The following is a 27,571-nucleotide window of genomic DNA, read 5'->3' as shown; positions in this document are numbered from 1 at the left end:
CCCACAACAACTGCTCCCTGGGCATCCAGTGTGGCAGCCCCCTGCGCCTCTCCCCCAAAAACTTTGTGCATTTGGGTTAAAAGCAGAAGTCAAATTTCGGTTGGATCTTGTGTGCAATTGACCGATAAAGTGATATTGATTACAGTGCGATTTTGAAATTATATATTTTTATTTGGAATTCAAATGATATGTAACGTTTTTAGTGTTAAACGTTTTTTATTTACTCTTGGGTATTTGCCATTATTATAGTTATAGTTCTTCCGCTAGGTGTCGCTGTTGTCCTCTGTTTTATTATAATGACCTGAGTTTTATTATAAGGACCGTTAAAATGCTAATTCTAACTCTAGTTGGTAATTTACACTCCTGTTTACTATATTCACAATTGATGTTCACAACAAAGACAATTGAATTGAAATTGACATTGCAAATCAAACAGATATCTCAATTGCTTTGCTATATGGCTCATGACAGCAATGACATGACACCAAATTATGAATCATCTCTATAATTCCCTTTGATGAATCATCTAAACAATCAAAGTCCTGCATCTGTTTTTATAGCTGTAAGGGAAACTTAGTTTTGCATAATATAAACGCTGACTCTGGCAGGTAGGTGGGGTTTAACGGGGCTGATTATTTACGGTACTTTTTGTAGCAGCAGAGCTCTCCGGGATGGCATAAGAGTGGCTATTACTACGGGAGGAGAAAACCTACCGACCGAACAAAAGACAGAGCCTCGTGGAATCGTTCCATCGGCGATGGCACAGCTAGAGGTGTTTTTGTTCACGGCTCTAGCTCGCATTTCGTCTGGGAAATCTGCTTCCTTTATTGGCTAATCCTGATCTGTACATCAACCGACACCTCCAACTATGGATTGCACTGAAGTTCCACCTTGTGTGTTTCTGCGTCAAGACAATAAGAAGTAAGAGGAAACCATCACGGACGACTGTGGGTTATTTTCCATTCCGGACTGATCCCCATCTATAGAGCGGGTCATTGAGAAACGCAGAAGGGAACGGATTTTTACCCGAAATAGATTTTGATAGACAATTTTGTTTCAATTCTCGGCTGCGATTTTCAGGATATTCCATTGGTTGGCGTGTAAAGGGCATGGACACAATGTTTATTATCCACTGTCTACGCAAGTTATGTTTTAGCTACCATAAATTATCCCTGTAGTTAGAATATATGTCTTCGTGCTCTCTATTTTGCAATTAACGGGCTGGGATGATATAACTGCAGTTTAGAGGATTGCTTTGCGCTGGTAGGAATAGTGCACTGCTGTAGTTAAGCTCTTTTGAACAGATAAAGGCCTATCGGGATAGACGCTACGCAGATCACCTATAGGCTTTCAGAAATACCCTTTTGTTCATTTTGACAACTAACCGATATATATATAAAAAAAATCAATTGTAATTCATATAAACGCAAGTAACCTATTCTGATCTGCAGTGTACAGTTGTAGGCTATAAGGTGGAATCATCTACCCACTGCACTAGCAAGGTGACAGTAGAGTAGGGTTGCAGTGTGAGCGGAGTTCTCTGTGAAAGAAGGACAACAGCCATGGCTCTGCCAGATAACAGCCCCGGCATTCCCGTAGCGGAGGAAGTCATCTTCCCTGAGATTGTAGAGCTGAACGTGGGCGGCCAGGTGTACATCACCCGCTACTCAACCCTGATCAGCGTACCAGACTCTCTCCTGTGGGAGATGTTTAGCAGGAAAACCACCAAAGGGCTGGCGAGGGACACCAAGGGCCGTTTCTTCCTGGACCGGGATGGTTTCCTGTTCCGGTATATTCTGGACTACATGAGAGATCAGCAGCTGGTGCTCCCAGACCACTTCCCAGAGCGGGGTCGCCTGCAGCGGGAGGCGGAGTTCTTCAACCTACCTGAGCTCATAAAGATCCTGGCGCCCAAACTCAGCAAGCAGAACTCGCTGGGCGACGAGGGGTGTCAGAGCGACCCGGAGGACTCCTCGCCGGGCATCGACACCGGGCGCAACCTAGCCTCGCTGGGCACTGCCGCTGCCTGTGCCAGTCTGGTCCCCAGCGGAGACGGTAAACGCTCAGGATTCATCACCATCGGTTATCGCGGCTCCTATACTTTGGGGCGTGACAGTCAGTCCGACGCCAAGTTCAGACGTGTTGCACGCATTATGGTCTGTGGCAAGACGTCGCTGGCTAAAGAGGTGTTTGGGGAGACGCTGAACGAGAGCCGGGACCCAGACCGACCCCCAGAGCGCTACACGTCACGCTACTACCTCAAATTCACCTTCCTGGAGCAGGCCTTTGACAAGCTGGCGGACGCCGGGTTTCACATGGTGGCTTGTAACTCCACGGGGACCTGCGCCTTCGCTCATGAGCAGACGGACGACAAGATCTGGACCAGCTACACTGAATACGTGTTCTATCGTGAGTGAGGCCATCATCAGCCCTGGTCCCCGGGCCCCCTAGTGCTCCCCAGCCTCCAGCCCCCTCTCACCTTGCCTCCCTGGATCCAGCCCTGGGTCCCCTTGCCTCCCTGGATCCAGCCCTGGGTCACCTTGCCTCCCTGGATCCAGCCCTTAGTCCTCTTGCCTCCTGGACCCCAGCCTCCAGCCACTGCCCCCCTGGCTCTTTGACCCCCATAGTGCTCCCTAGCCTCCAGCCCTTGGCCCCAACCACCATGTGCCCCCCCCCCCCCCCACTCTCCCAGCCTCCCTTGGATTCCTGCCTCAAGCCCCCTGCCTCAAGCCCCCTGGACCCCAGCCCCACGGGCCTGGCCCCCTGCCTCAAGCCCCCTGGACGCCAGCCCCATTGGCCCCGGCCCCCTGCTTCAAACACCCCTCCTCCATATTTCTTTCTGACCCATCAGCTGCTCTCCTTACCGCCTCTGCTGTCCCCTCTCCTGATCCATCTATAACCTGACCATCGCCCCCTCAAGCCTCCGCACCAAGCCCCAGAGACCCAACTGCCTCCCCCTCCACTCTCCATGTACTGTCTCCTCCTCCTGTATATAGTATCTGCCTCAGTGAAGCACAATGCTGTGTGTAAAATAGCTTATTTAGTCCAGTTCAAGCCCTTCCTGGTCTGTGTTTAACTAATTGTAGAACTCAGAGAGTAGGCTGGAGGGGCCTATTGGAAAAGAGCTTAGCTTGAAGTGGCCCCTGGTCGGTACTCTTTTGTTCTGAATCTAGCCTCTGCTGCTGTTTACTCCAGCAGATCAGACTCCTACTCCTCTGAACAAAAAATGGCCGATTAATGTGACATCTAAGCAGCCTAGAGGAATGAGCGAGAGAGTGGCCAGCCCGGCACAAGCAAGAACAAAGTGTTACACAAACGAAAGTCTTTAACTTCCATTCCTCCTTCTCCTACTTCTTATTTCCATTATGATATGTCTGTGACCAAACTGTTGGGAAAGCACCGTTCAGTTCTACTATTCAAATGAATTAACATATCCCCCCCCCCCCCAATTTCGTGGAAAGGGAATAATACCTTAGCTTTTAAGTCTCTGCTTGTGAAGACAACTAGCTAACATGATGCCATCTTGTCTCACAAAAAGCACATTGTACTCCTTATAAGGGAAAAGAGCGCCTAAATGGACCAATAGCATCCTCTCATGTTGTTTATGTGTGTCTTCTTCAGGACAACCCAGTTCTTTGCATTCTAGAAAAACAACGCTAGTCTTGTCCGAGAGTCAAAACCAACAAACAAGGAAAGAAAACGTTGAGAAAAGAATGATAACTCAAAAAGATCAAGTTGTGTATTTGACTGCAGAAAGAGAAAAAAAACAAGGGGTTTTAGTACAGGGTGAGGGTTTGTCTGAAATGGCACCCTATCCTCTATGTAGTGCACTACATTGACCAAAGTCCTCTGTGGGCCCTGCTCAAAAAAAGTGCACTACATAAGGAATAGGGGTGCTTGATGAAGTGTGTTTATTGATTGTGCGATGGAGTGTTGAGTATTCTAATCGCCCATGCCTGGAAGACCAGAGATGTGAAGTGTTACATCACAATGTCCACAAAACCTCTCCTTCTACTCTTCCTCCTCCTCCTCTTCCCCCTCTTCTTCCTCCTCCTCCTTCTACTCTTCCTCCTCCTCCTCTTCCCCCTCTTCTTCCTCCTCCTCCTCCTCCTTCTACTCTTCCTCCTCCTCTTCCCCTTCTTCTTCCTCCTCCTCCTCTTCCCCCTCTTCTTCCTCCTCCTCCTCCTACTCTTCCTCCTCCTCTTCCCCCTCTTCTTCCTCCTCCTCTCATCTTGTCTTTTACACTGCCTTTCTGTTTTTACTTTCTTCAAACAAGAACATTTTACAGGGATACGATTGGTTTTGAATGCCCACAGCGTTTGGCTCTTCTCTTCTGAAACGGTGGTTTCTTTTTCTCATTGGAGTGTGTTTTTATTCAGCTATCTATCCCAAGCTCTTCTATTCAGTTCAGTATTCCAGTTTTAAGCTCTTTCATATTTGATGATGGCTCTCATTGACTATAATGTGTATACCCATGAGAAGGAGGAAGGATTACGCCATAGCCAAGCAAAGAACGACATTCTCTCAAAACTGTAGCAGCTAAACAACAGTACAGGACAGGACTTTGGATAGCACATGGATATTGTGGATATTTTGGGGGGAATGTTGTAATACAGTCGATTCCTGATAAGTACACCTCTTATAAGTGCAAAATCACTGGTTGTGCACATTGTCATTACAGTTATAACAGTTGTATATCAGGAGTTGACTATAGTTGGACTGAACAGTAATTGTAACCAGAGCAACTATAACCACAGTAACAGGAGACAGTGTGTGAATGGTTAAAGGTTAAGAGGGGTTAAATGTTATTAAGAGGGGTTAAGAAGGGTTAAAGGTTAAGAGGGGTTAAGTGGTAGGGGTCATTTTAAGGTATACTCTCAGGGCAAGTCTGCATATCAACAACAACATTACAATTTGAACTTTCCGTGCCTCAGTAGGTAAAATAAAGAATAATCTCCAAATACCAAGGAACACTAATTATCTGAAGAGGCTCAACTTGTACCAGTAATAATCAATGGATCAACTAGTAATGTGACTAGTAAATTACAGAATATTCTCCCTGATAAAGTGAAACTCTTGTTCAAGAAACGTTCTTTGCGGTTCGGTAGACAGAGGGATTTTAATTTGAATGAAGGTGTAAAGAAGACATTCTGAATGCCTGACGGATGATAAATGTTTTCTTGGAAATCGCTAGAGTATGATAGCACATTCTTTGAGTATGATAGCACGGTGTTGACAGGAGCAATGAGTCGTCAATAAAAAAAAATAAAAAAATGTAACCAGGTAAAGTAAAGAACAAATTCTTATTTTACAATGACGGCCTACCTCTGCCAAACCCAGACGACACTGGGCCAATGACGGCCTACCTCTGCCAAACCCAGACGACACTGGGCCAATTGTGCGCGTCCCTATGGGACTCCAAATCACAGACAGTTGGGATACAGCCCAGGATCGATCCAGGTTCTGTAGTGACACCTCTAGCACTGAGATGCAATGTCTTAGACCACTACGCCACTCCGGAGCCAATGTTATTGTCAGCTTCAGTATCGATGTCACAAGTCAAACATAGACCAAACGTCAACGGAGAAAAGATCTTTATCGTTCAGTAGGTCCACCGTACACCCTGAAGAAAACACTGGTTTCTATACCTATTACATGTTGTGGGAACATGATTAGTGTGAGACTTTCTTTATTTCTGCTTTTGTTTCTACTCTCCGTTAGTCAGCACCTCTACAAAACATTTTTGGGCGTGCGTCAGCTTATGTCTTTTGTTATACAGCAGACGAAAGGAAAATGTAGTCTGTCAATTCCAATGTGTTATTTATCGTCTGCTACAGTTGCATTGTACGTCCGTTATGAATTATTAACTAACCTGGTAAAGTAGGGTGACATGCTTCAGGAGAGTTGTGTACGCTCTCATTTATATTATTATTGTAACCTAAAATTGTTAAAAGAACATACAAATATTTCACAAGTAAACTCTTATTTTTTTTTTACTGAAGACACCACAAGCCTATAAAAGTAACTGTGTACTTCCAAGACTTTCCACCTCTCTCTGCTCTCTCTCTCTCTCTCTGCTCTCTCTCTCTCTCTCTCTCTGCTCTCTCTTCTGTCTCTCTTCTCTCTCTCTCTCTGCTCTCTCTTCTGTCTCTCTCTTCTCTCTCTCTCTCTCTCTCTCTCTTCTCTCTCTCTCTCTGCTCTCTCTCTCTCTCTGCTCTCTCTTCTGTCTCTCTCTTCTGTCTCTCTCTTCTGTCTCTCTGTCTCTCTCTCTCTCTCTCTCTCCACCTCAATGCCTGAAAAGGCAGGCCTCTCTCTCTACCCTCTCCCTCTCTATCTTTCTCACTCTCTCTCTCGCAGTGAAAAGGCAGGCCTCTCTCTCTACCCTCTCCTTCTCTATCTTTCTCACTCTCTCTCTCGCAGTGAAAAGGCAGGCCTCTCTCTCTACCCTCTCCCTCTCTATCTTTCTCACTCTCTCTCTCGCAGTGAAAAGGCAGGCCTCTCTCTCTACCCTCTCCCTCTCTATCTCGCAGTGAAAAGGCAGGCCAGAGTCAGTGACAGAGCGGATCTGGAATAGCAACGGTAGGTAAGTGGCTCTGTCAAAGCAGATTACAGAACCTCTGTGTGTCTCTGCCTTTAATCCATTAATTAGACCTGAGTATACTGTAGCAACCTAGTATCAGTCAGACACAAGACATTAATAAACATAGTTGTTGTTGAGTGACAGCCAGGTCAGGTAGACCGCAAACAGGGAACCCTGGTTTTCATCAAACACAGAAAACTAAGTCTCTGATCTTTGTCATCAAAACAGAGAAATTTAACTCTCTGATCTTTGCCATCAAAATAGAGTAAACTGAGTATCTGATCTTTGCCATAGAATCAGAGAAAGTAGTCAATGTAGTCTCTGTTTTTAGCCAAAGGAGTTTTGCACCATTTGTGTCCCCTCCTTGGTGAGATAGGGCGATGGTGCAGCCAGGTTGTTAAAGATTGATGTCGAAACCCTTAACCTTAACCATTCAGAATGAGTGACTAAACTTAATGTTTTAACCCTATCCCAAACCTTAACCCTTAACCTTAACCCTAACCATAACCATTCAGAATGAGTGACTAAACTTAATGTTTTAACCCTATCCCAAACCTTAACCCTTAACCTTAACCCTAACCATAACCATTCAGAATGAGTGACTAAACTTAATGTTTTAACCCTATCCCAAACCTTAACCCTTAACCTTAACCCTAACCATAACCATTCAGAATGAGTGACTAAACTTAATGTTTTAACCCTATCCCAAACCTTAACCCTTAACCTTAACCCTAACCATAACCATTCAGAATGAGTGACTAAACTTAATGTTTTAACCCTATCCCAAACCTTAACCCTTAACCTTAACCCTTAACCCTTAACCCTAACCATTCAGAATGAGTGACTACACTTAATGTTTTAACCCTATCCTTAACCTTAACTCTTAACCCTTAACCCTAACCATTCAGAATGAGTGACTAAACGTAATGTTTTAACCCTATCCCAAACCTTAACTCTTAACCTTAACCCTTAACCCTTAACCCTAACCATTCAGAATGAGTGACTAAACGTAATGTTTTAACCCTATCCCAAACCTTAACTCTTAACCTTAACCCTTAACCCTAACCCTAACCATTCAGAATGAGTGACTAAACTTAATGTTTTAACCCTATCCCAAACCTTAACTCTTAACCTTAACCCTTAACCCTTAACCCTAACCATTCAGAATGAGTGACTAAACTTAATGTTTTAACCCTATCCCAAACCTTAACTCTTAACTCTTAACCTTAACCACAACCATTCAGAATGAGTGACTAAACTTAACCCTTAACTTCAAAGTTGAAGTTTGGAGAACGTGGCTGAACGTCTAATTTTTCAATGAGACTGTGAGAGCTTGTTGGATGGTGTTGACTTGTCTGATGTGAAAAAATATGTAAAACACAATTAAGTATGAATCAATTCAATGCATCATGACCTTGCTATTTAAAGTGACGTGAGTCTATTAAGTATGAATCAATTCAATGCATCATGACCATGCTATTTAAAGTGACGTGAGTCTATTAAGTATGAATCAATTCAATGCATCATGACCTTGTTATTTAAAGTGACGTGAGTCTATTAAGTATGAATCAAGTCAATGCGTCATGACCTTATGTAAAGTGAGTGAGTCAAGTCATAAATGTTTTAAATGGCTTAGATGTCAGAGGCTCTCAGAATATCCTCTATCTGGCGCACACACACACACACACAAACATGTTAAAATCTTTGTGTGCCGCCTCTTCCAATCTAGATCCGTCTATTTTGGGGTCGCTGTTTCGGAATGCATGATGGCGGTGGAATCCTCCAGAGTGTGTTGTCACAGTGCCTGGAATGTTTTTCCGACCAATCCAAACTGAGTCTGGAGTGATTGAGGCGGTGGTATGAGTGTGGGTTTTGTCGCGTCAGTGAGTGACTGTGTACATCGACATCGTAGTGTAAAGTCACATCGACATCGTAGTGTAAAGTCATCGTAGTGTAAAGTCTCGTCAGTGAGTGACTGTGCACATCGACATCATAGTGTAAAGTCTCGTCAGTGAGTGACTGTGTACATCGACATCGTAGTGTAAAGTCACATCGACATCGTAGTGTAAAGTCTCATCAGTGAGTGACTGTGCACATCGACATCGTAGTGTAAAGTCTCGTCAGTGAGTGACTGTGTACATCGACATCGTAGTGTAAAGTCACATCGACATCGTAGTGTAAAGTCTCGTCAGTGAGTGACTGTGCACATCGACATCGTAGTGTAAAGTCACATCGACATCGTAGTGTAAAGTCTCATCAGTGAGTGACTGTGTACATCGACATCGTAGTGTAAAGTCTCGTCAGTGAGTGACTGTGCACATCGACATCGTAGTGTAAAGTCTCATCAGTGAGTGACTGTGCACATCGACATCGTAGTGTGAAGTCTCGTCAGTGAGTGACTGTGTACATCGACATCGTAGTGTAAAGTCTCGTCAGTGAGTGACTGTGTACATCGACATCGTAGTGTAAAGTCTCGTCAGTGAGTGACTGTGCACATCGACATCGTAGTGTAAAGTCTCATCGACATCGTAGTGTAAAGTCACATCGACATCGTAGTGTAAAGTCTTGTCAGTGAGTGACTGTGCACATCGACATCGTAGTGTAAAGTCTCGTCAGTGAGTGACTGTGCACATCGACATCGTCGTGTAAAGTCTCGTCAGTGAGTGACTATGTACATCGACATCGTAGTGTGAAGTCTCGTCAGTGAGTGACTGTGCACATCGACATCGTAGTGTAAAGTCTCGTCAGTGAGTGACTTAGTACATCGACATCGTAGTGTAAAGTCTCGTCAGTGAGTGACTGTGCACATCGACATCATAGTGTAAAGTCACATCGACATCATAGTGTAAAGTCACATCGACATCATAGTGTAAAGTCACATCGACATCGTAGTGTAAAGTCTCGTCAGTGAGTGACTGTGTACATCGACATCGTAGTGTAAAGTCTCGTCAGTGAGTGACTGTGCACATCGACATCATAGTGTAAAGTCACATCGACATCGTAGTGTAAAGTCTCATCAGTGAGTGACTGTGCACATCGACATCGTAGTGTGAAGTCTCGTCAGTGAGTGACTGTGTACATCGACATCGTAGTGTAAAGTCTCATCAGTGAGTGACTGTGCACATCGACATCGTAGTGTAAAGTCACATCGACATCGTAGTGTAAAGTCTCGTCAGTGAGTGACTGTGTACATCGACATCGTAGTGTAAAGTCTCGTCAGTGAGTGACTGTGCACATCGACATCATAGTGTAAAGTCACATCGACATCGTAGTGTAAAGTCTCATCAGTGAGTGACTGTGCACATCGACATCGTAGTGTGAAGTCTCGTCAGTGAGTGACTGTGTACATCGACATCGTAGTGTAAAGTCTCATCAGTGAGTGACTGTGCACATCGACATCGTAGTGTAAAGTCACATCGACATCGTAGTGTAAAGTCTTGTCAGTGAGTGACTGTGCACATCGACATCGTAATGTAAAGTCTCGTCAGTGAGTGACTGTGCACATCGACATCGTAGTGTAAAGTCTCGTCAGTGAGTGACTGTGCACATCGACATCGTAGTGTAAAGTCTCGTCAGTGAGTGACTGTGCACATCGACATCGTAGTGTAAAGTCTCATCAGTGAGTGACTGTGCACATCGACATCGTAGTGTAAAGTCTCGTCAGTGAGTGACTGTGCACATCGACATCGTAGTGTAAAGTCTCATCAACATCGTAGTGTAAAGTCACATCGACATCGTAGTGTAAAGTCTCGTCAGTGAGTGACTGTGCACATCGACATCGTAGTGTAAAGTCTCGTCAGTGAGTGACTGTGCACATCGACATCGTAGTGTAAAGTCTCGTCAGTGAGTGACTGTGTACATTGACATCGTAGTGTAAAGTCTCGTCAGTGAGTGACTGTGCACATCGACATCGTAGTGTAAAGTCACATCGACATCGTAGTGTAAAGTCTCGTCAGTGAGTGACTGTGTACATCGACATCGTAGTGTAAAGTCTCGTCAGTGAGTGACTGTGCACATCGACATCGTAGTGTAAAGTCACATCGACATCGTAGTGTAAAGTCTCGTCAGTGAGTGACTGTGTACATCGACATCGTAGTGTAAAGTCACATCGACATCGTAGTGTAAAGTCTCGTCAGTGAGTGACTGTGCACATCGACATCGTAGTGTAAAGTCTCATCAGTGAGTGACTGTGCACATTGACATCGTAGTGTAAAGTCTCGTCAGTGAGTGACTGTGCACATCGACATCGTAGTGTAAAGTCTCGTCAGTGAGTGACTGTGTACATTGACGTCGTAGTGTAAAGTCTCATCAGTGAGTGACTGTGCACATTGACATCGTAGTGTAAAGTCTCGTCAGTGAGTGACTGTGCACATCGACATCGTAGTGTGAAGTCTCGTCAGTGAGTGACTGTGTACATTGACATCGTAGTGTAAAGTCTCATCAGTGAGTGACTGTGCACATCGACATCGTAGTGTAAAGTCTCGTCAGTGAGTGACTGTGCACATCGACATCGTAGTGTAAAGTCTCATCAACATCGTAGTGTAAAGTCACATCGACATCGTAGTGTAAAGTCTCGTCAGTGAGTGACTGTGCACATCGACATCGTAGTGTAAAGTCTCGTCAGTGAGTGACTGTGCACATCGACATCGTAGTGTAAAGTCTCGTCAGTGAGTGACTGTGTACATTGACATCGTAGTGTAAAGTCTCGTCAGTGAGTGACTGTGCACATCGACATCGTAGTGTAAAGTCACATCGACATCGTAGTGTAAAGTCTCGTCAGTGAGTGACTGTGTACATCGACATCGTAGTGTAAAGTCTCGTCAGTGAGTGACTGTGCACATCGACATCGTAGTGTAAAGTCACATCGACATCGTAGTGTAAAGTCTCGTCAGTGAGTGACTGTGCACATCGACATCGTAGTGTAAAGTCTCATCAGTGAGTGACTGTGCACATTGACATCGTAGTGTAAAGTCTCGTCAGTGAGTGACTGTGCACATCGACATCGTAGTGTAAAGTCTCGTCAGTGAGTGACTGTGTACATTGACGTCGTAGTGTAAAGTCTCATCAGTGAGTGACTGTGCACATTGACATCGTAGTGTAAAGTCTCGTCAGTGAGTGACTGTGCACATCGACATCGTAGTGTGAAGTCTCGTCAGTGAGTGACTGTGTACATTGACATCGTAGTGTAAAGTCTCATCAGTGAGTGACTGTGCACATCGACATCGTAGTGTAAAACGCCGAAGCAAGCCACTAGCTGGGAGGTGTCGAAGCACACTGAGGGAATATCAGAAGATAGTGTCCATGCTACAGGTCTATACCTCTTTGGTTAACTGTGAGGCTCAGCATTCAACAGCGTTGATGTAAGAGGGTCGCTTAGATACGCTGAAGCTATCCCGGATGGCCATCTAAAACTGGTGTGAAAGTCGAGCATGTTTGGTTGTGAGCCATATAGTGAGCAGGTGTAAACTATGTCTGATCGTACCAGGGACGTGTTACAATAAAGACATTTTATCATGGATGGTTCTTACCTGCCTTTTTTAATATGCTGTATCTGTATTTGTACTGCAAGATAGTTACACTAAGCAAGTTACACTAAGCAAGCATTCACAGCACATATAAATTAATCTCTGACATTGCTATTATAAACAGATGGTTTCTGATTATTTTTGCAGCACTGTGTCATCTACCTCCTCTTGCTGTTATTGTATTTCTCACCCTCTCGGTCTTCACATGTCCTCTAGTACACAACATGCGAGAGAGGGAGTATTGTAGAGTGTTCCGGAATCTACTGGAATGTAGCTATAGAGTGTTCTAGAGTGTTGCTACTGGAGCGTTCTATCACCAGGCAGCATTAGGACTGGTGCTCTATGTGTGGACTGGAGAGTGGAGTAGAGAGAGCCAGGGACACAGTAGGCCTTATACTGTAGCTTAGCCTTGAAAGTCCCTGAGCCAGAGAGAGATAAGGCCCCATGCATCTTCAGGACAACATGCCTTCAGCAGTCAGCTTCAATCGCTCAGTGTTTGTGTAACAAATGGCACCCTATTCCCTATGTTGTGTCCATAGGGTTCTGCTCAAAAGTAGTGCACTAAATAGTGAATAGGGAGCCATTTGAGATATACCCACTGTTAGGAGAAAAGGAAAGAGAAGGAAAGAGAGAAGGAAAGAGGAATGCACAGACATAAATATACAGAGAGACATGTTCAGAGAGAGAGAGAGATACTCACACATACGGAGAGGGGCAGGGAAATACAGAGGGAGGGAGAGACCACTGCAGTGGTTCCCAAACTTTTTATAGTCCCGTACCCGTTCAAACATTCAACCTCCAGCTGCGTACCCCCTCTAGCACCAGGGTCAGCGCACTCTCAAATGTTGTTTTTTTGCCATCATTATAAGCCTGCCATACACACACTATACGATACATTTATGAAACATAAGAATGAGTGTGAGTTTTCATAAGAATGAGTGTGAGAGCTCTTATAGGACCAGGGCACAAATAATAATAATAAATGATTTTGCTCTTTATTTAACTGTCTTACATATAAAACCTTATTTGTTCATCGAAAATTGTGAATAACTCACCACAGGTTAATGAGAAGGGTGTGCTTGAAAGGATGCACATAACTCTGCAATGTTGGGTTGTAATGGAGAGAGTCTCAGTCTTAAATCATTTTCCACACACAGTCTGTGCCTGTATTTAGTTTTCATGCTAGTGAGGGCCGAGAATCCACTCTCACATAGGTACGTGGTTGCAAAGGGCATCAGTGTCTTAACAGCACGATTTTCCAAGGCAGAATACTCTGAGCACAGCCCAATCCAGAAATCTGGCAGTGGCTTCTGATTAAATTCAATTGTCATAGAACCGCTTGTTGCAATTTCGATGAGGCTCTCTTGTTCAGATATTGGTAAGTGGACTGGAGGCAGGGCAGGAAAGGGATAACGATCATACAATGATGGAAAGACCTGAGTGTTGTCCTTGTTAATGCAGACAGTGAAGAGCTCCAACTTCTTAATCATAGCCTCAATTTTGTCCTGCACATTGAATATAGTTGTGTAGAGTCGCTGTAATCCTAGATTCAGATCATTCAGGTGAGAAAAAACATCACCCAGATAGGCCAGTCATGTGAGAAACTTGTCATCATATAAGCGGTCAGACAAGTGAAAATTATGGTCAGTAAAGAAAATGTTAAGCTCATCTCTCAATTTAAAAAAACGTGTCAATGCTTTGCCCCTTGTAAAAGCGTTACATGGTCGCTGCCAATATCATTGCATAGTGCAGAAAATACACGAGAGTTCAGAAGCCTTGCTTTAACAAAGTTACCCTCTTAAGGATCGGGCCCCTTTTTTCAATTTTTGCCTAAAATGACATACCCAAATCTAACGGCCTACCTGGTTAAATAAAGGTTAAATTAAAATAATAAACCAGGGGCGGGGCCTTCACCAGGGTTGCAATCTGAGCCCTGCACTCTTTAATATTTACATCAATGAATTGGCTACTATTCTAGAAAAATCCTCAGCCCCTGGTGTTAGTCTTACAATTCAGAGGTTAAATGCCTGCTCTTCGCAGATGACCTATGCCCGCTGTCACAGACAGCACATGGCCTACAGCAGAGCCTGGACCTGCTAGAGCAGTACTGCCAGACCTGGGCCCTGGCAGTAAACCCCAAAAATACTACAATAATGATTTTCCAGAGAATATCCAGATCTCAGGGAATTAGATATAAGTTCTCAACTGATACAACATATATAGAGTACTGCACACACTACAATTACTGAGGTTTATATATATAGAGTACTGCACACACTACAATTACTGAGGTTTATATATATAGAGTACTGCACACACTACAATTACATAGGTTTAAACATAAGCTCAACTGGACACCTTAATGATGCACTGAATGAACTGAGAGAGAAAGCATGCAGGGCATTCTACACCATTAAAAAACGAATTCAAATAGAAATACCTATTAAAATTTGGCTAAAACGAATTGAATGTGTCATTGAACCAATTGCACTTCATGGCAGCGAGATGTGGGGTCCACTTGTAAAACAAGATTTCACCCAATGGGACAAACACCCCATTGAAACCCTGCATGCAGAGTTCTGTAAGATTCTCCTACATGTCCAGAAGAAAACTACAAACAACACATGCAGGGCAGAATTAGGCCAATATCCACTAATATTAAAAACTCAAAAAAGAGCAATAACATTTTGGAAACATCTAAAATACAGTGACCCCCTCTCATATCATTCCCCAAGAGCTGAGCAAAGAAAATAGTTTCCTAATCCAGCTGGTTGGTTGGGCTGTTCACAACCTGTTCTACTAACCTGTTCTACTAACCTGTTCTACTAACCTGTTCTACTAACCTGTTCTACAAACCTGTTCTACTAATCTGTTCTACAAACCTGTTCTACTAACCTGTTCTACAAACCTGTTCTACTAACCTGTTCTACAAACCTGTTCTACTAACCTGTTCTACAAACCTGTTCTACTAACCTGTTCTACAAACCTGTTCTACAAACCTGTTCTACTAACCTGTTCTACAAACCTGTTCTACTAACCTGTTCTACAAACCTGTTCTACTAACACACTGAAGCCTCAGGACCAGAACATCCAATCAATCAGAATAAACCAAATTACAACACAGTCAAAACAAAACTACATTGCTTATTGGGAAACACAAGCACAAACACAAAGCAAAATGCAGTGCTATCTGGCACTAAATCGACAGTACACCGTGACAAACTGTTTGACCATGGTTACTGATCAAAACCTTAGAAAAACCTTGACAATGTACAGGCTCAGTGAGCACGGCCTTGCCACTGAGAAGGGTAGACACAGGAAAACATGGCTTACTGTAGAGGAAAGGCTGTGCAATCACTGCACCACAGCAGAACCTGAGACGGAGCTGCATTTCCTGACAAAATGTGAAAAATATAAAACAATTTGTGTCATTTCCCCAAATAGAGAGAGAGAGAGAGAGAGAGAGAGAGAGAGAGAGAGAGAGAGAGAGAGAGAGAGAGAGAGAGAGAGAGAGAGAGAGAGAGAGAGAGAGAGAGAGAGAGAGAGAGAGAGAGAGAGAGAGAGAGAGAGAGAGAGAGAGTTAACATAAATAATGACACACTGCCTTTTCAGAAATGAAACAACAAATGTAATTCATAAACAAAATAAATAAAATAAAAATACAAAAAAACATATACATTCAACTTATTTCATCAACAAAAAATATTTTCCCCTCTACAAAACAAAGCGCTCCTTCGTAGGCCCACTTCTCCTCAAACAATGGGAGATCTTTTACAGCTGAGAAGAACTCAAAATCCACTTTTATTCTTGCTTTCACTAATCCTTTAAAAACACATCTTACATCCTGCCCATATCCCGTTTCTATCTTATGTTTCCTACTCAGAAAAATTGACATCTTAGCTTGTCCCAAAATAAAATTTAACAGTTGACATTTTCTTTTCTGTTGCTTACTATATTGAAACCCCAAAATAAAAACAGTGTTATTGAAAATCTCCCCTACAGCTTTAAACAAAGATTCCAGCATTTCCAATAGAGGTTTTATCCTCTCACACTCCATAAAACAGTGAAAAATGGTTTCTCTTATATTACAAAAAGGACATCCATCTCTAACATCTGAGTTAATAACAGATACAAAAGCATTAACTGCAATGATGCCATGTAAAACCCTCCATTGCATATCACCAGTACCCTTTTGTAACGGTGGCTTGTACAGTGCTCTCCATGCTGGCTTTACCTTGTCATCAATGCCCAATTTTACCCTCCATGGAGTGTCTTTTCTATTTTTCAATTTATCTTTATTCAACACCTTTACACACCCCCTATACAAGTCCTTCCCATTCACCTCATCCAAACCCACCTCCTCCAACCCTCTCAAATCCAGCAATAACGCCTTTCTTTCTGACTCTGGGATATTTGGTGTAATCCCTAGTCTTGGAAATGAGACGTCTTCATCTTGTACCTTCTTCTTGTGGCTATTAAGCATACCCCACTCTTCCGCTGACAGAGCCTTCCTGCAGCTTCCCAGCAGTTGTCCGACAATCCTTTCCGACCTCACCCCCAAATGTTCAGCCACCCGTCTTCCATCCATTAAGGCGGGCCCAGCCATGGCCATTAACTGTTTTAAGGTGATGATTTTGCCCTTCACCAGAATCTTGGAGAAATGTGGAACAGCTGCAGTTGTACAATCCAGTCTTGCCCCATACACCAGAGGTTCTTCCAACAGCCAATGCACTGACTCCGCTGAAGTTCGTCTGGACACCTTCATTATGCTCCACACTCTGAGAAGGCCTCTGTAAAACGGAGGTACTCCCTCCCTAGAAATCTGGCTACTATCAACCAGAAATAAAGCCTTCTTTAAACCTAATCCTCCAACCCTCTGTAATACAAGACCTGCCACCCCTCTCCACACCACATTTTCCGGTCCATAAAGCAACCTTTGAATAAACTGAAACCGGAAAGCAGCAGCCCTACTAGCAAGATGTACAAGACCTTGTCCCCCCTCCTCTTTTGACAAATACAAAACACTTTGTGGAACCCAGTGATATTTATCCCAAAAGAAATCCACAATAATTGCCTGTATCTTAGCCAGAAGGCCAGATGGTGGTTCTAAAACTGACAACCGATGCCACAGTGCAGAGGCAATCACATTGTTAACTATAATAGTGCGCCCCCTATATGACATACGCGATAGCAACCAACGCCATCTCCTCATCCTCCCTTCCACCATTTCAACCACCCCAATCCAATTGTTTTCCATAGTCCCCTCATCTCCTAGGTACACTCCAAGATACTTAAAACCTCCCTTACACCATTCCAGCCCCCCTGGCAAAGCCATGATCCCTCCAGACCATTCTCCAATCTGTAAAGCACAACTCTTTTCCCAATTTACCTTTGCAGAGGATATTCCCCTAAAACGATCAACCATTAGACTCAAACTATCCACCTCCGCTTGATTTTTCACTAAAACAACTACATCATCAGCATAGGCTGAGAGACGAATAGGAGGAATATCCTCTGAAAGGTACACCCCTTCAATGCGACTTCTAATGCTATTTAGTAGTGGCTCTATAGCAATGGCATATAACATTCCTGACAAAGAACATCCCTGCCTAATACCTCTACACACTTTAAAAGGAGCACTCAAACCACCGTTAACTTTCAATACACTTTCAATGTCACCATATATCACCTTTATCATGGCAATAAAACCAGAGCTGAACCCAAACGCCTCAAACGTGTGCCATAAATATTGATGTTCAACTCGGTCAAATGCCTTTTCCTGATCAATTGAAATTAGACCAGCATCCAACCCAATAGCCCTAGAGACGTCCAAAAAATCACGAATCAGAGAAATGTTATCCCCTATCTGCCTGCCAGGAACACAGTAGGACTGGTCCGTATGTATGATTTGCCCCATCACCTCCCTCAGCCTGTTGGACAAAGCCTTTGACAGGATCTTATAATCAGTGCACAATAAAGCCACCGGCCTCCAGTTCTTCACCTCCCTAGGGTCACCCTTTTTGGGCAGTAGGGTGAGGACAGCCCTTCTGCAGCTTATTGGTAGTAACCCTCCGGTTAAACTATCATTAACTATTGCTAGCCAATCCTCTCCCAACATAGCCCAAAAAGACTTAAAAAAGTCAACGGGAAGCCCATCAATGCCTGGTGCTCTTCCATTTTCCATGCCTTTTAATGCAGTGTATAACTCCTGCAAAGACAATGGTTGCTCAAGCTCAACCTGAGCTTCTGCAGCCACCTGTGGGAGCCCATCAAGGAACTGCTGTGTCACTGTTTTATCCTCTTTGTACTCACACTTGTAGAGCTCAGCATAGAACTCTACTGCCCTCTTTCTAATTTCACTAGGGCTATTGAGCTCTTGTCCAACAGCTGATTTGAGACAATGAATAATTTTTCTTTGTCCATTCTTTTTCTCTAAACCAAAGAAAAATGTGGATGAGGCATCCATTTCAGAGATTCCCTGAAACTTACTTCTCACCAATGCCCCCTGTGCTCTGATACCCAGCAGGTCTGCCAATGCAGCTTTTTTCCTCTTGAGGGCCTGAGTATGGCCTCGATCTCCTGTGGTCTCACCCAACGTCATGAGTTCCACTATTTCAAACTCTAGGGCTTTCATTGATCTGGTGATATCCTTGGTGACATTCCTCGTGTATTGATTACAGAATTGTTGAATCTGGATTTTCCCTATATCCCACCACTGTTGAAGGGATACAAAACTGGCCTTTTGAGACCTCCACCTTTCCCAGAAAAAACTAAAACATTTCCTGAAGTGAGTATCACTCAATAAAGTTATATTAAAATGCCAGTATGCGCTTTTGGGTTTTACATCGTTAATGAACACCACCTCTGTTATTAAACAATGATCAGAAAATCCCACTGGGGTTATCACACTTGATTTACAGACCTGAGATTGATGCTCAAAACAATAAAACCTATCTAACCTGGCCATAGAGATGGTGTTCTCTCTCACATGCGCCCAGGTGTACTGCCTTGTGCTTCCATGTTGACTCCGCCAAATATCACACAGTTCATGTGTTACAATGAGGCGTTTTTAAAAAATCCTTGAGGCTATATGAGGTTCTTGGTGATTTCTATCTAAATCGCTGACTGTGCAGTTAAAGTCCCCAGCAATAAATAAATAATCTTCATTGTTACATTTCTCAATGGTATTTGATAATGTCTCTAAAAAACATACCCTCTCAACTGCCACCACTGGGGCATATACATTTATCAGACACATAGTGATGTTTTCATACCTTGCTCTAACTTTTAATAACCTCCCCTCAACTACCTCTTCAACCTCATATGACAACGGCAAAAACCCTTTTAAGAACAAGATAGCCACACCCCCACTTTTTGAGTTTTTATGACTACACACCACTGTCCCCCCCCACTCCTGTTGCCACATAACTTCATTTTCCAAATTACTATGCGTTTCTTGTAGAAAATTTATGTCACTTCCCTTTCCCCTAATTAACCCATACACTATTGCTCTTTTTTTACCATCTCTTGCCCCATTTACGTTTAAAGAAGAAATCTTAAAACTGCTCATGGATGAAAAAAATATACAGAGGAAGATACAGACACCACATCTCTTTACAGAGTTAAAACTGCAACTTAACTCTTTCATTTTCTTTAGAATTTACATCACTTATCACTCTCGTGACCACTTTCTTGAGTCTAGCAATTTCAGGGCTTGTCAAACCTCCCCCTGTAATGTTTGACATCAGAAACTTTGCTGATTCAATAAACAATTCACTTTCAGGGAAAAAATCAGTTATATTATAATCCTGCATATATTTCTTCCCTTTTGTCAACTTCAGAAATTGACGTACCTTCTTAATCCCATACCTCCCTTCCACCCCATTTATCTCGCTATTTTGTTGTGACGCGTCAGATGACTCACTCTCGCTATCCTCCCCAGAAGAAAACTCCACCATCTCTACAACCTGTTCATCCTCAACTGATTTATCAATCTCTACCTTCCTCTTAGAATTAGACCCTTCACCACCCCTTAAATTCTTCCTCTTACTCCTCGGTACTTTGAAAACAGCTGCTTCCTTTTCCGTTATTTCAATCTCCTCTTGACCTCCAATTTCATTTTCCAACACCACCTCAGCGACGGCAGTCGCAATCTCACCGACTGTTTCCCCTCCTTCTTTGTTCTGATCTACCACAATTGCCCCCGTATCCACAATGCCTTCCTCTCCTATTTTTCCAACCACATCTGCCCACCTTCTCCCTTCCCCTACACCCTTAGCATGTTCATCCCTTCGCGGTGATGCTTTAGCTGCACCAGCACTAGAGCTACTACCGGACTCTGCGCGCTCATTCTCGGGACAACTACGCACCAAATGCCCCTCTCTTCCACAACCAAAACATTTCATTGATTCAGTAGAAGCGTAGAAAACATAATCAAATCCATCAATCTTAAAACTGAACGCTAAATTCAGTTCATCAACGTCCTTTTTTAAGATCATATGCACTTGTCTCCTATGAGACACGACATGTTTCAGCAACGGAGATTTGCATCCAAAAAGAACCTTCTTTATTGTAGATACGATTTGACCATGTCGAGATAACTCTCGCTCCAACACTTCATCTCTAACAAATGGTGGCAAGTTAGACATTATAACTTTCTTCGCCGGATTCATAAGCGGAAATACCGGCGTCTGTGTCTCCCGCAACACAACACCCCTCTCAACCATCTTATTCACCTTTTCAATGGAATCTAAGAATATCACTACAGCGCTATTCATCCTTGAGGCTGATTTGATGCTATCATACCCAATGATAGCACCCACAGCCAAGCTACATTCTTCCACTGAACACCCGGCCTCAGCAGGAATCTTTACTCCATGCCGCCGACTAAGTTTTTCAAACTCCAAACTTCCACGAGTGGCCATTACAACCAGCCCCACCCGCTGGTTGTGCCCTCGCGAAAACCAACGTCAACGATCCCACCACCCCTATACGTGCTTAGTGATAATTAGACAAGATACCCTTAAAACAACTAAACTAATCAATATATATACATATACATACCAAAACCCAATAGAGTGAAAAGAATTCCAGTCGCTCTCACAATCACTCCTGCTTGACGACTCACTCCCAGCATGCACTCCGACGAGAGAGAGAGAGAGAGAGACAGAGAGAGAGAGAGAGAGAGAGAGAGACAGAGAGAGAGACAGAGAGAGAGAGAGACAGAGAGAGAGAGAGAGAGAGAGAGAATATCAACAACAGTGTCTTGGTTTCTAATCTCATCTAATCTCATCTTCCGCTGAGCATCTTGGATGAATCTTTCCTGTTGTCATCTATTAAGACTCTGCTGTATTCTGCTGGCATACAATACACTGCACTCTGCTGTGCTGTGTAGATCTGTGCTGAGTAGCTCTGTGCTGTGTAGCACTGTGTAGCTCTGTGCTGTGTAGCACTGTGTAGCGCTATGCTGTGTAGCTCTGTGTAGCTCTGTGCTGAGTAGCTCTGTGCTGTGTAGCACTGTGTAGCTCTAGTGCTGTGTAGCTCTGTGTAGCTCTGTGCTGAATAGCTCTGTGCTGTGTAGCACTGTGTAGCTCTAGTGCTGTGTAGCTCTGTGTAGCTCTGTGTAGTACTGTGCTGTGTAGCACTGTGTAGCTCTGTGCTGTGTAGCGCTATGCTGTGTAGCTCTGTGTAGCTCTGTGCTGTGTAGTACTGTGCTGTGTAGTACTGTGCTGTGTAGCACTGTGTAGCTCTGTGCTGTGTAGCTCTGTGCTGTGTAGCTCTGTGCTATGTAGCTCTGTGTAGCTCTGTGCTGTGTAGCTTTGTGCTGTGTAGCACTGTGTAGCTCTGTGTAGCTCTGTGCTGTGAAGCTCTGTGCTGTGTAGCTCTGTGCTGTGTAGCTCTGTGTAGCTCTGTGCTGTGTAGCTCTGTGCTGTGTAGCACTGTGTAGCTCTAGTGCTGTGTAGCTCTGTGTAGCTCTGTGCTGTGTAGCGCTATGCTGTGTAGCTCTGTGTAGCTCTGTGTAGTACTGTGCTGTGTAGCACTGTGTAGCTCTGTGCTGTGTAGCGCTATGCTGTGTAGCTCTGTGCTGTGTAGTACTGTGCTGTGTAGCACTGTGTAGCTCTGTGCTGTGTAGCTCTGTGCTGTGTAGCTTTGTGCTGTGTAGCTCTGTGCTGTGTAGCTCTGTGTAGCTCTGTGCTGTGTAGCTCTGTGTAGCTCTGTGCTGTGTAGCTCTGTGTAGCTCTGTGCTGTGTAACTCTGCGCTGAGCAGCTCTATGTAGCGCTGTGTTGTGTAGCTCTGTGCTATGTAGATCTATGTAGCTCTGTGTAGCTCTGTGTAGCTTGGTGTTGTGTAGCTCGGTGTAGCTCTGTGTAGTTCTATGTAGATCTGTGTAGCTCTGTGCTGTGAAGCTCTCTGTAGCTCTGTGCTGTGTAGCTCTGTGCTGTGTATTAACAAGTAGCTTTCTGTCCCAGTCAACACACACAAAGAGATTCCATATCAAAAGGAAAATGTTGATACATGCTCTCATGATTATACTGAATTACACTGACATACAGTTTATTTGAATACAGTATTTGTTTCTACATATAGCAGTGTAATCTCGTATTCTCCTGTAAATGTAGAGATGTGGCTATTAATTCCACATCAATAGAGGGCTGAGCCATGTTGACATTATAATGACACCCGATCACTTATATTGTCGTGCACTGCAAGGCCACATGTTCAATCAACGATGTGTGTGTGTTTGTGTGTGCGTGCGAGTGCGTTCTTCTGTAAGACAACTCTGATAGGGTAGATGTTAATTAATAAAGTCAGCTAGCTGCCTCCAGGGTAATATTATAACTACTGTCTCTATCTCCCTCCAGGGTAATATTATAACTACTGTCTCTATCTCCCCCCAGGGTAATATTATAACTACTGTCTCTATCTCCCTCCAGGGTAATATTATAACTACTGTCTCTATCTCCCTCCAGGGTAATATTATAACTACTGTCTCTATCTCCTTCCAGGGTAATATTATAACTACTGTCTCTATCTCCCCCCAGGGTAATATTATAACTACTGTCTCTATCTCCTTCCAGGGTAATATTATAACTACTGTCTCTATCTCCTTCCAGGGTAATATTATAACTACTGTCTCTATCTCCTTCCAGGGTAATATTATAACTACTGTCTCTATCTCCTTCCAGGGTAATATTATAACTACTGTCTCTATCTCCTTCCAGGGTAATATTATAACTACTGTCTCTATCTCCCTCCAGGGTAATATTATAACTACTGTCTCTATCTCCTTCCAGGGTAATATTATAACTACTGTCTCTATCTCCCTCCAGGGTAATATTATAACTACTGTCTCTATCTCCTTCCAGGGTAATATTATAACTACTGTCTCTATCTCCCTCCAGGGTAATATTATAACTACTGTCTCTATCTCCTTCCAGGGTAATATTATAACTACTGTCTCTATCTCCCTCCAGGGTAATATTATAACTACTGTCTCTATCTCCCTCCAGGGTAATATTATAACTACTGTCTCTATCTCCCTCCAGGGTAATATTATAACTACTGTCTCTATCTCCCTCCAGGGTAATATTATAACTACTGTCTCTATCTCCCTCCAGGGTAATATTATAACTACTGTCTCTATCTCCTTCCAGGGTAATATTATAACTACTGTCTCTATCTCCCTCCAGGGTAATATTATAACTACTGTCTCTATCTCCCTCCAGGGTAATATTATAACTACTGTCTCTATCTCCCTCCAGGGTAATATTATAACTACTGTCTCTATCTCCCTCCAGGGTAATATTATAACTACTGTCTCTATCTCCCCCCAGGGTAATATTATAACTACTGTCTCTATCTCCCCCCAGGGTAATATTATAACTACTGTCTCTATCTCCCCCCAGGGTAATATTATAACTACTGTCTCTATCTCCTTCCAGGGTAATATTATAACTACTGTCTCTATCTCCCTCCATGGTAATATTATAACTACTGTCTCTATCTCCCTCCAGGGTAATATTATAACTACTGTCTCTATCTCCCCCCAGGGTAATATTATAACTACTGTCTCTATCTCCCCCCAGGGTAATATTATAACTACTGTCTCTATCTCCCCCCAGGGTAATATTATAACTACTGTCTCTATCTCCTTCCAGGGTAATATTATAACTACTGTCTCTATCTCCCTCCAGGGTAATATTATAACTACTGTCTCTATCTCCTTCCAGGGTAATATTATAACTACTGTCTCTATCTCCCTCCAGGGTAATATTATAACTACTGTCTCTATCTCCCTCCAGGGTAATATTATAACTACTGTCTCTATCTCCCTCCAGGGTAATATTATAACTACTGTCTCTATCTCCCTCCAGGGTAATATTATAACTACTGTCTCTATCTCCCTCCAGGGTAATATTATAACTACTGTCTCTATCTCCCTCCAGGGTAATATTATAACTACTGTCTCTATCTCCTTCCTGGGTAATATTATAACTACTGTCTCTATCTCCCTCCAGGGTAATATTATAACTACTGTCTCTATCTCCCTCCAGGGTAATATTATAACTACTGTCTCTATCTCCCTCCAGGGTAATATTATAACTACTGTCTCTATCTCCCTCCAGGGTAATATTATAACTACTGTCTCTATCTCCTTCCTGGGTAATATTATAACTACTGTCTCTATCTCCCTCCAGGGTAATATTATAACTACTGTCTCTATCTCCCTCCAGGGTAATATTATAACTACTGTCTCTATCTCCCTCCAGGGTAATATTATAACTACTGTCTCTATCTCCTTCCAGGGTAATATTATAACTACTGTCTCTATCTCCTTCCAGGGTAATATTATAACTACTGTCTCTATCTCCCTCCAGGGTAATATTATAACTACTGTCTCTATCTCCCTCCAGGGTAATATTATAACTACTGTCTCTATCTCCCTCCAGGGTAATATTATAACTACTGTCTCTATCTCCCTCCAGGGTAATATTATAACTACTGTCTCTATCTCCTTCCAGGGTAATATTATAACTACTGTCTCTATCTCCCTCCAGGGTAATATTATAACTACTGTCTCTATCTCCCTCCAGGGTAATATTATAACTACTGTCTCTATCTCCCTCCAGGGTAATATTATAACTACTGTCTCTATCTCCTTCCTGGGTAATATTATAACTACTGTCTCTATCTCCTTCCAGGGTAATATTATAACTACTGTCTCTATCTCCCTCCAGGGTAATATTATAACTACTGTCTCTATCTCCCTCCAGGGTAATATTATAACTACTGTCTCTATCTCCCTCCAGGGTAATATTATAACTACTGTCTCTATCTCCCCCCAGGGTAATATTATAACTACTGTCTCTATCTCCCTCCAGGGTAATATTATAACTACTGTCTCTATCTCCCCCCAGGGTAATATTATAACTACTGTCTCTATCTCCCCCCAGGGTAATATTATAACTACTGTCTCTATCTCCCTCCAGGGTAATATTATAACTACTGTCTCTATCTCCCCCCAGGGTAATATTATAACTACTGTCTCTATCTCCCTCCAGGGTAATATTATAACTACTGTCTCTATCTCCCTCCAGGGTAATATTATAACTACTGTCTCTATCTCCTTCCAGGGTAATATTATAACTACTGTCTCTATCTCCCTCCAGGGTAATATTATAACTACTGTCTCTATCTCCTTCCAGGGTAATATTATAACTACTGTCTCTATCTCCCTCCAGGGTAATATTATAACTACTGTCTCTATCTCCTTCCTGGGTAATATTATAACTACTGTCTCTATCTCCCTCCAGGGTAATATTATAACTACTGTCTCTATCTCCCTCCAGGGTAATATTATAACTACTGTCTCTATCTCCCTCCAGGGTAATATTATAACTACTGTCTCTATCTCCTTCCAGGGTAATATTATAACTACTGTCTCTATCTCCCTCCAGGGTAATATTATAACTACTGTCTCTATCTCCCTCCAGGGTAATATTATAACTACTGTCTCTATCTCCCCCCAGGGTAATATTATAACTACTGTCTCTATCTCCCTCCAGGGTAATATTATAACTACTGTCTCTATCTCCCCCCAGGGTAATATTATAACTACTGTCTCTATCTCCCCCCAGGGTAATATTATAACTACTGTCTCTATCTCCCTCCAGGGTAATATTATAACTACTGTCTCTATCTCCCCCCAGGATAATATTATAACTACTGTCTCTATCTCCCTCCAGGGTAATATTATAACTACTGTCTCTATCTCCCTCCAGGGTAATATTATAACTACTGTCTCTATCTCCTTCCAGGGTAATATTATAACTACTGTCTCTATCTCCCTCCAGGGTAATATTATAACTACTGTCTCTATCTCCTTCCAGGGTAATATTACACTGAGTGTACAAAAAATTAAGGACACCTTCTCTTTCCATGACATAGACTGACTAGATGAATTCAGGGGAAAGCTATAATCCCTTATTGATGTCCCTTGTTAAATTTGGTTCAGTGTAGATGAAGAGGAGGAGACAGGTTAAAGAACGAGTTTGAAGCCATGAAACATTTGACAGGTGGATTGTGTATGTGTGCCATTCAGAGGGTGAATGGGCAAGACACAATATTTAAGTGCCTTTGAAGAGGGAAAGGTATTAGGTGCCAGGAACATCGGTTTGTGTCAAGAACTGCAACGCTGCTGGCTTTTTCACGCTCAACAGTTTCTTGTGTGTGTCAAGAATAGTCCAACTCAATATTAGGAAGATGTTCCTAATGTTTGCTATACACAGCGTATATGGAATTTGCTGTGGTCCATTTGAAGTCAGCCAGGCCATATACTAGAGAGGCATGGCTGTGAGTGATACTGATGCTGTGGTCCATTTGAAGTCAGCCAGGCCATATACTAGAGAGGCATGGCTGTGAGTGATACTGATGCTGTGGTCCATTTGAAGTCAGCCAGGCCATATACTAGAGAGGCATGGCTGTGAGTGATACTGATGCTGTGGTCCATTTGAAGTCAGCCAGGCCATATACTAGAGAGGCATGGCTGTGAGTGATACTGATGCTGTGGTCCATTTGAAGTCAGCCAGGCCATATACTAGAGAGGCATGGCTGTGAGTGATACTGATGCTGTGGTCCATTTGAAGTCAGCCAGGCCATATACTAGAGAGGCATGGCTGTGAGTGATACTGATGCTGTGGTCCATTTGAAGTCAGCCAGGCCATATACTAGAGAGGCATGGCTGTGAGTGATACTGATGCTGTGGTCCATTTGAAGTCCGCCAGGCCATATACTAGAGAGGCATGGCTGTGAGTGATACTGATGCTGTGGTCCATTTGAAGTCAGCCAGGCCATATACTAGAGAGGCATGGCTGTGAGTGATACTGATGCTGTGGTCCATTTGAAGTCCGCCAGGCCATATACTAGAGAGGCATGGCTGTGAGTGATACTGATGCTGTGGTCCAT

The 27,571-nt window shown here is 43.2% G+C and overlaps 2 protein-coding genes across 2 annotated transcripts in view; one reads left to right on the top strand and one right to left on the bottom strand.

Moving 5' to 3' along the window:
* The window catches only part of LOC120047900 (BTB/POZ domain-containing protein KCTD16-like), a 908,275-nt gene that overhangs the window by 186,321 nt on the left and 694,383 nt on the right, over window positions 1-27,571 (bottom strand). The gene's annotated exons all lie outside the window — the stretch shown is intronic.
* Window positions 702-2,460, top strand: LOC120047906 (BTB/POZ domain-containing protein KCTD12-like). Its single transcript, XM_038993498.1, has one exon. It carries the CDS (start codon window positions 1,563-1,565, stop codon window positions 2,415-2,417), a length of 855 nt encoding a protein of 284 aa, XP_038849426.1. The 5' UTR covers window positions 702-1,562; the 3' UTR covers window positions 2,418-2,460.

Source organism: Salvelinus namaycush, chromosome 5 (assembly GCF_016432855.1).
Source record: "Salvelinus namaycush isolate Seneca chromosome 5, SaNama_1.0, whole genome shotgun sequence".
In the NCBI taxonomy this organism is placed as follows: domain Eukaryota; kingdom Metazoa; phylum Chordata; class Actinopteri; order Salmoniformes; family Salmonidae; genus Salvelinus; species Salvelinus namaycush.
This window is presented reverse-complemented; position numbering and strand designations above follow the sequence as displayed.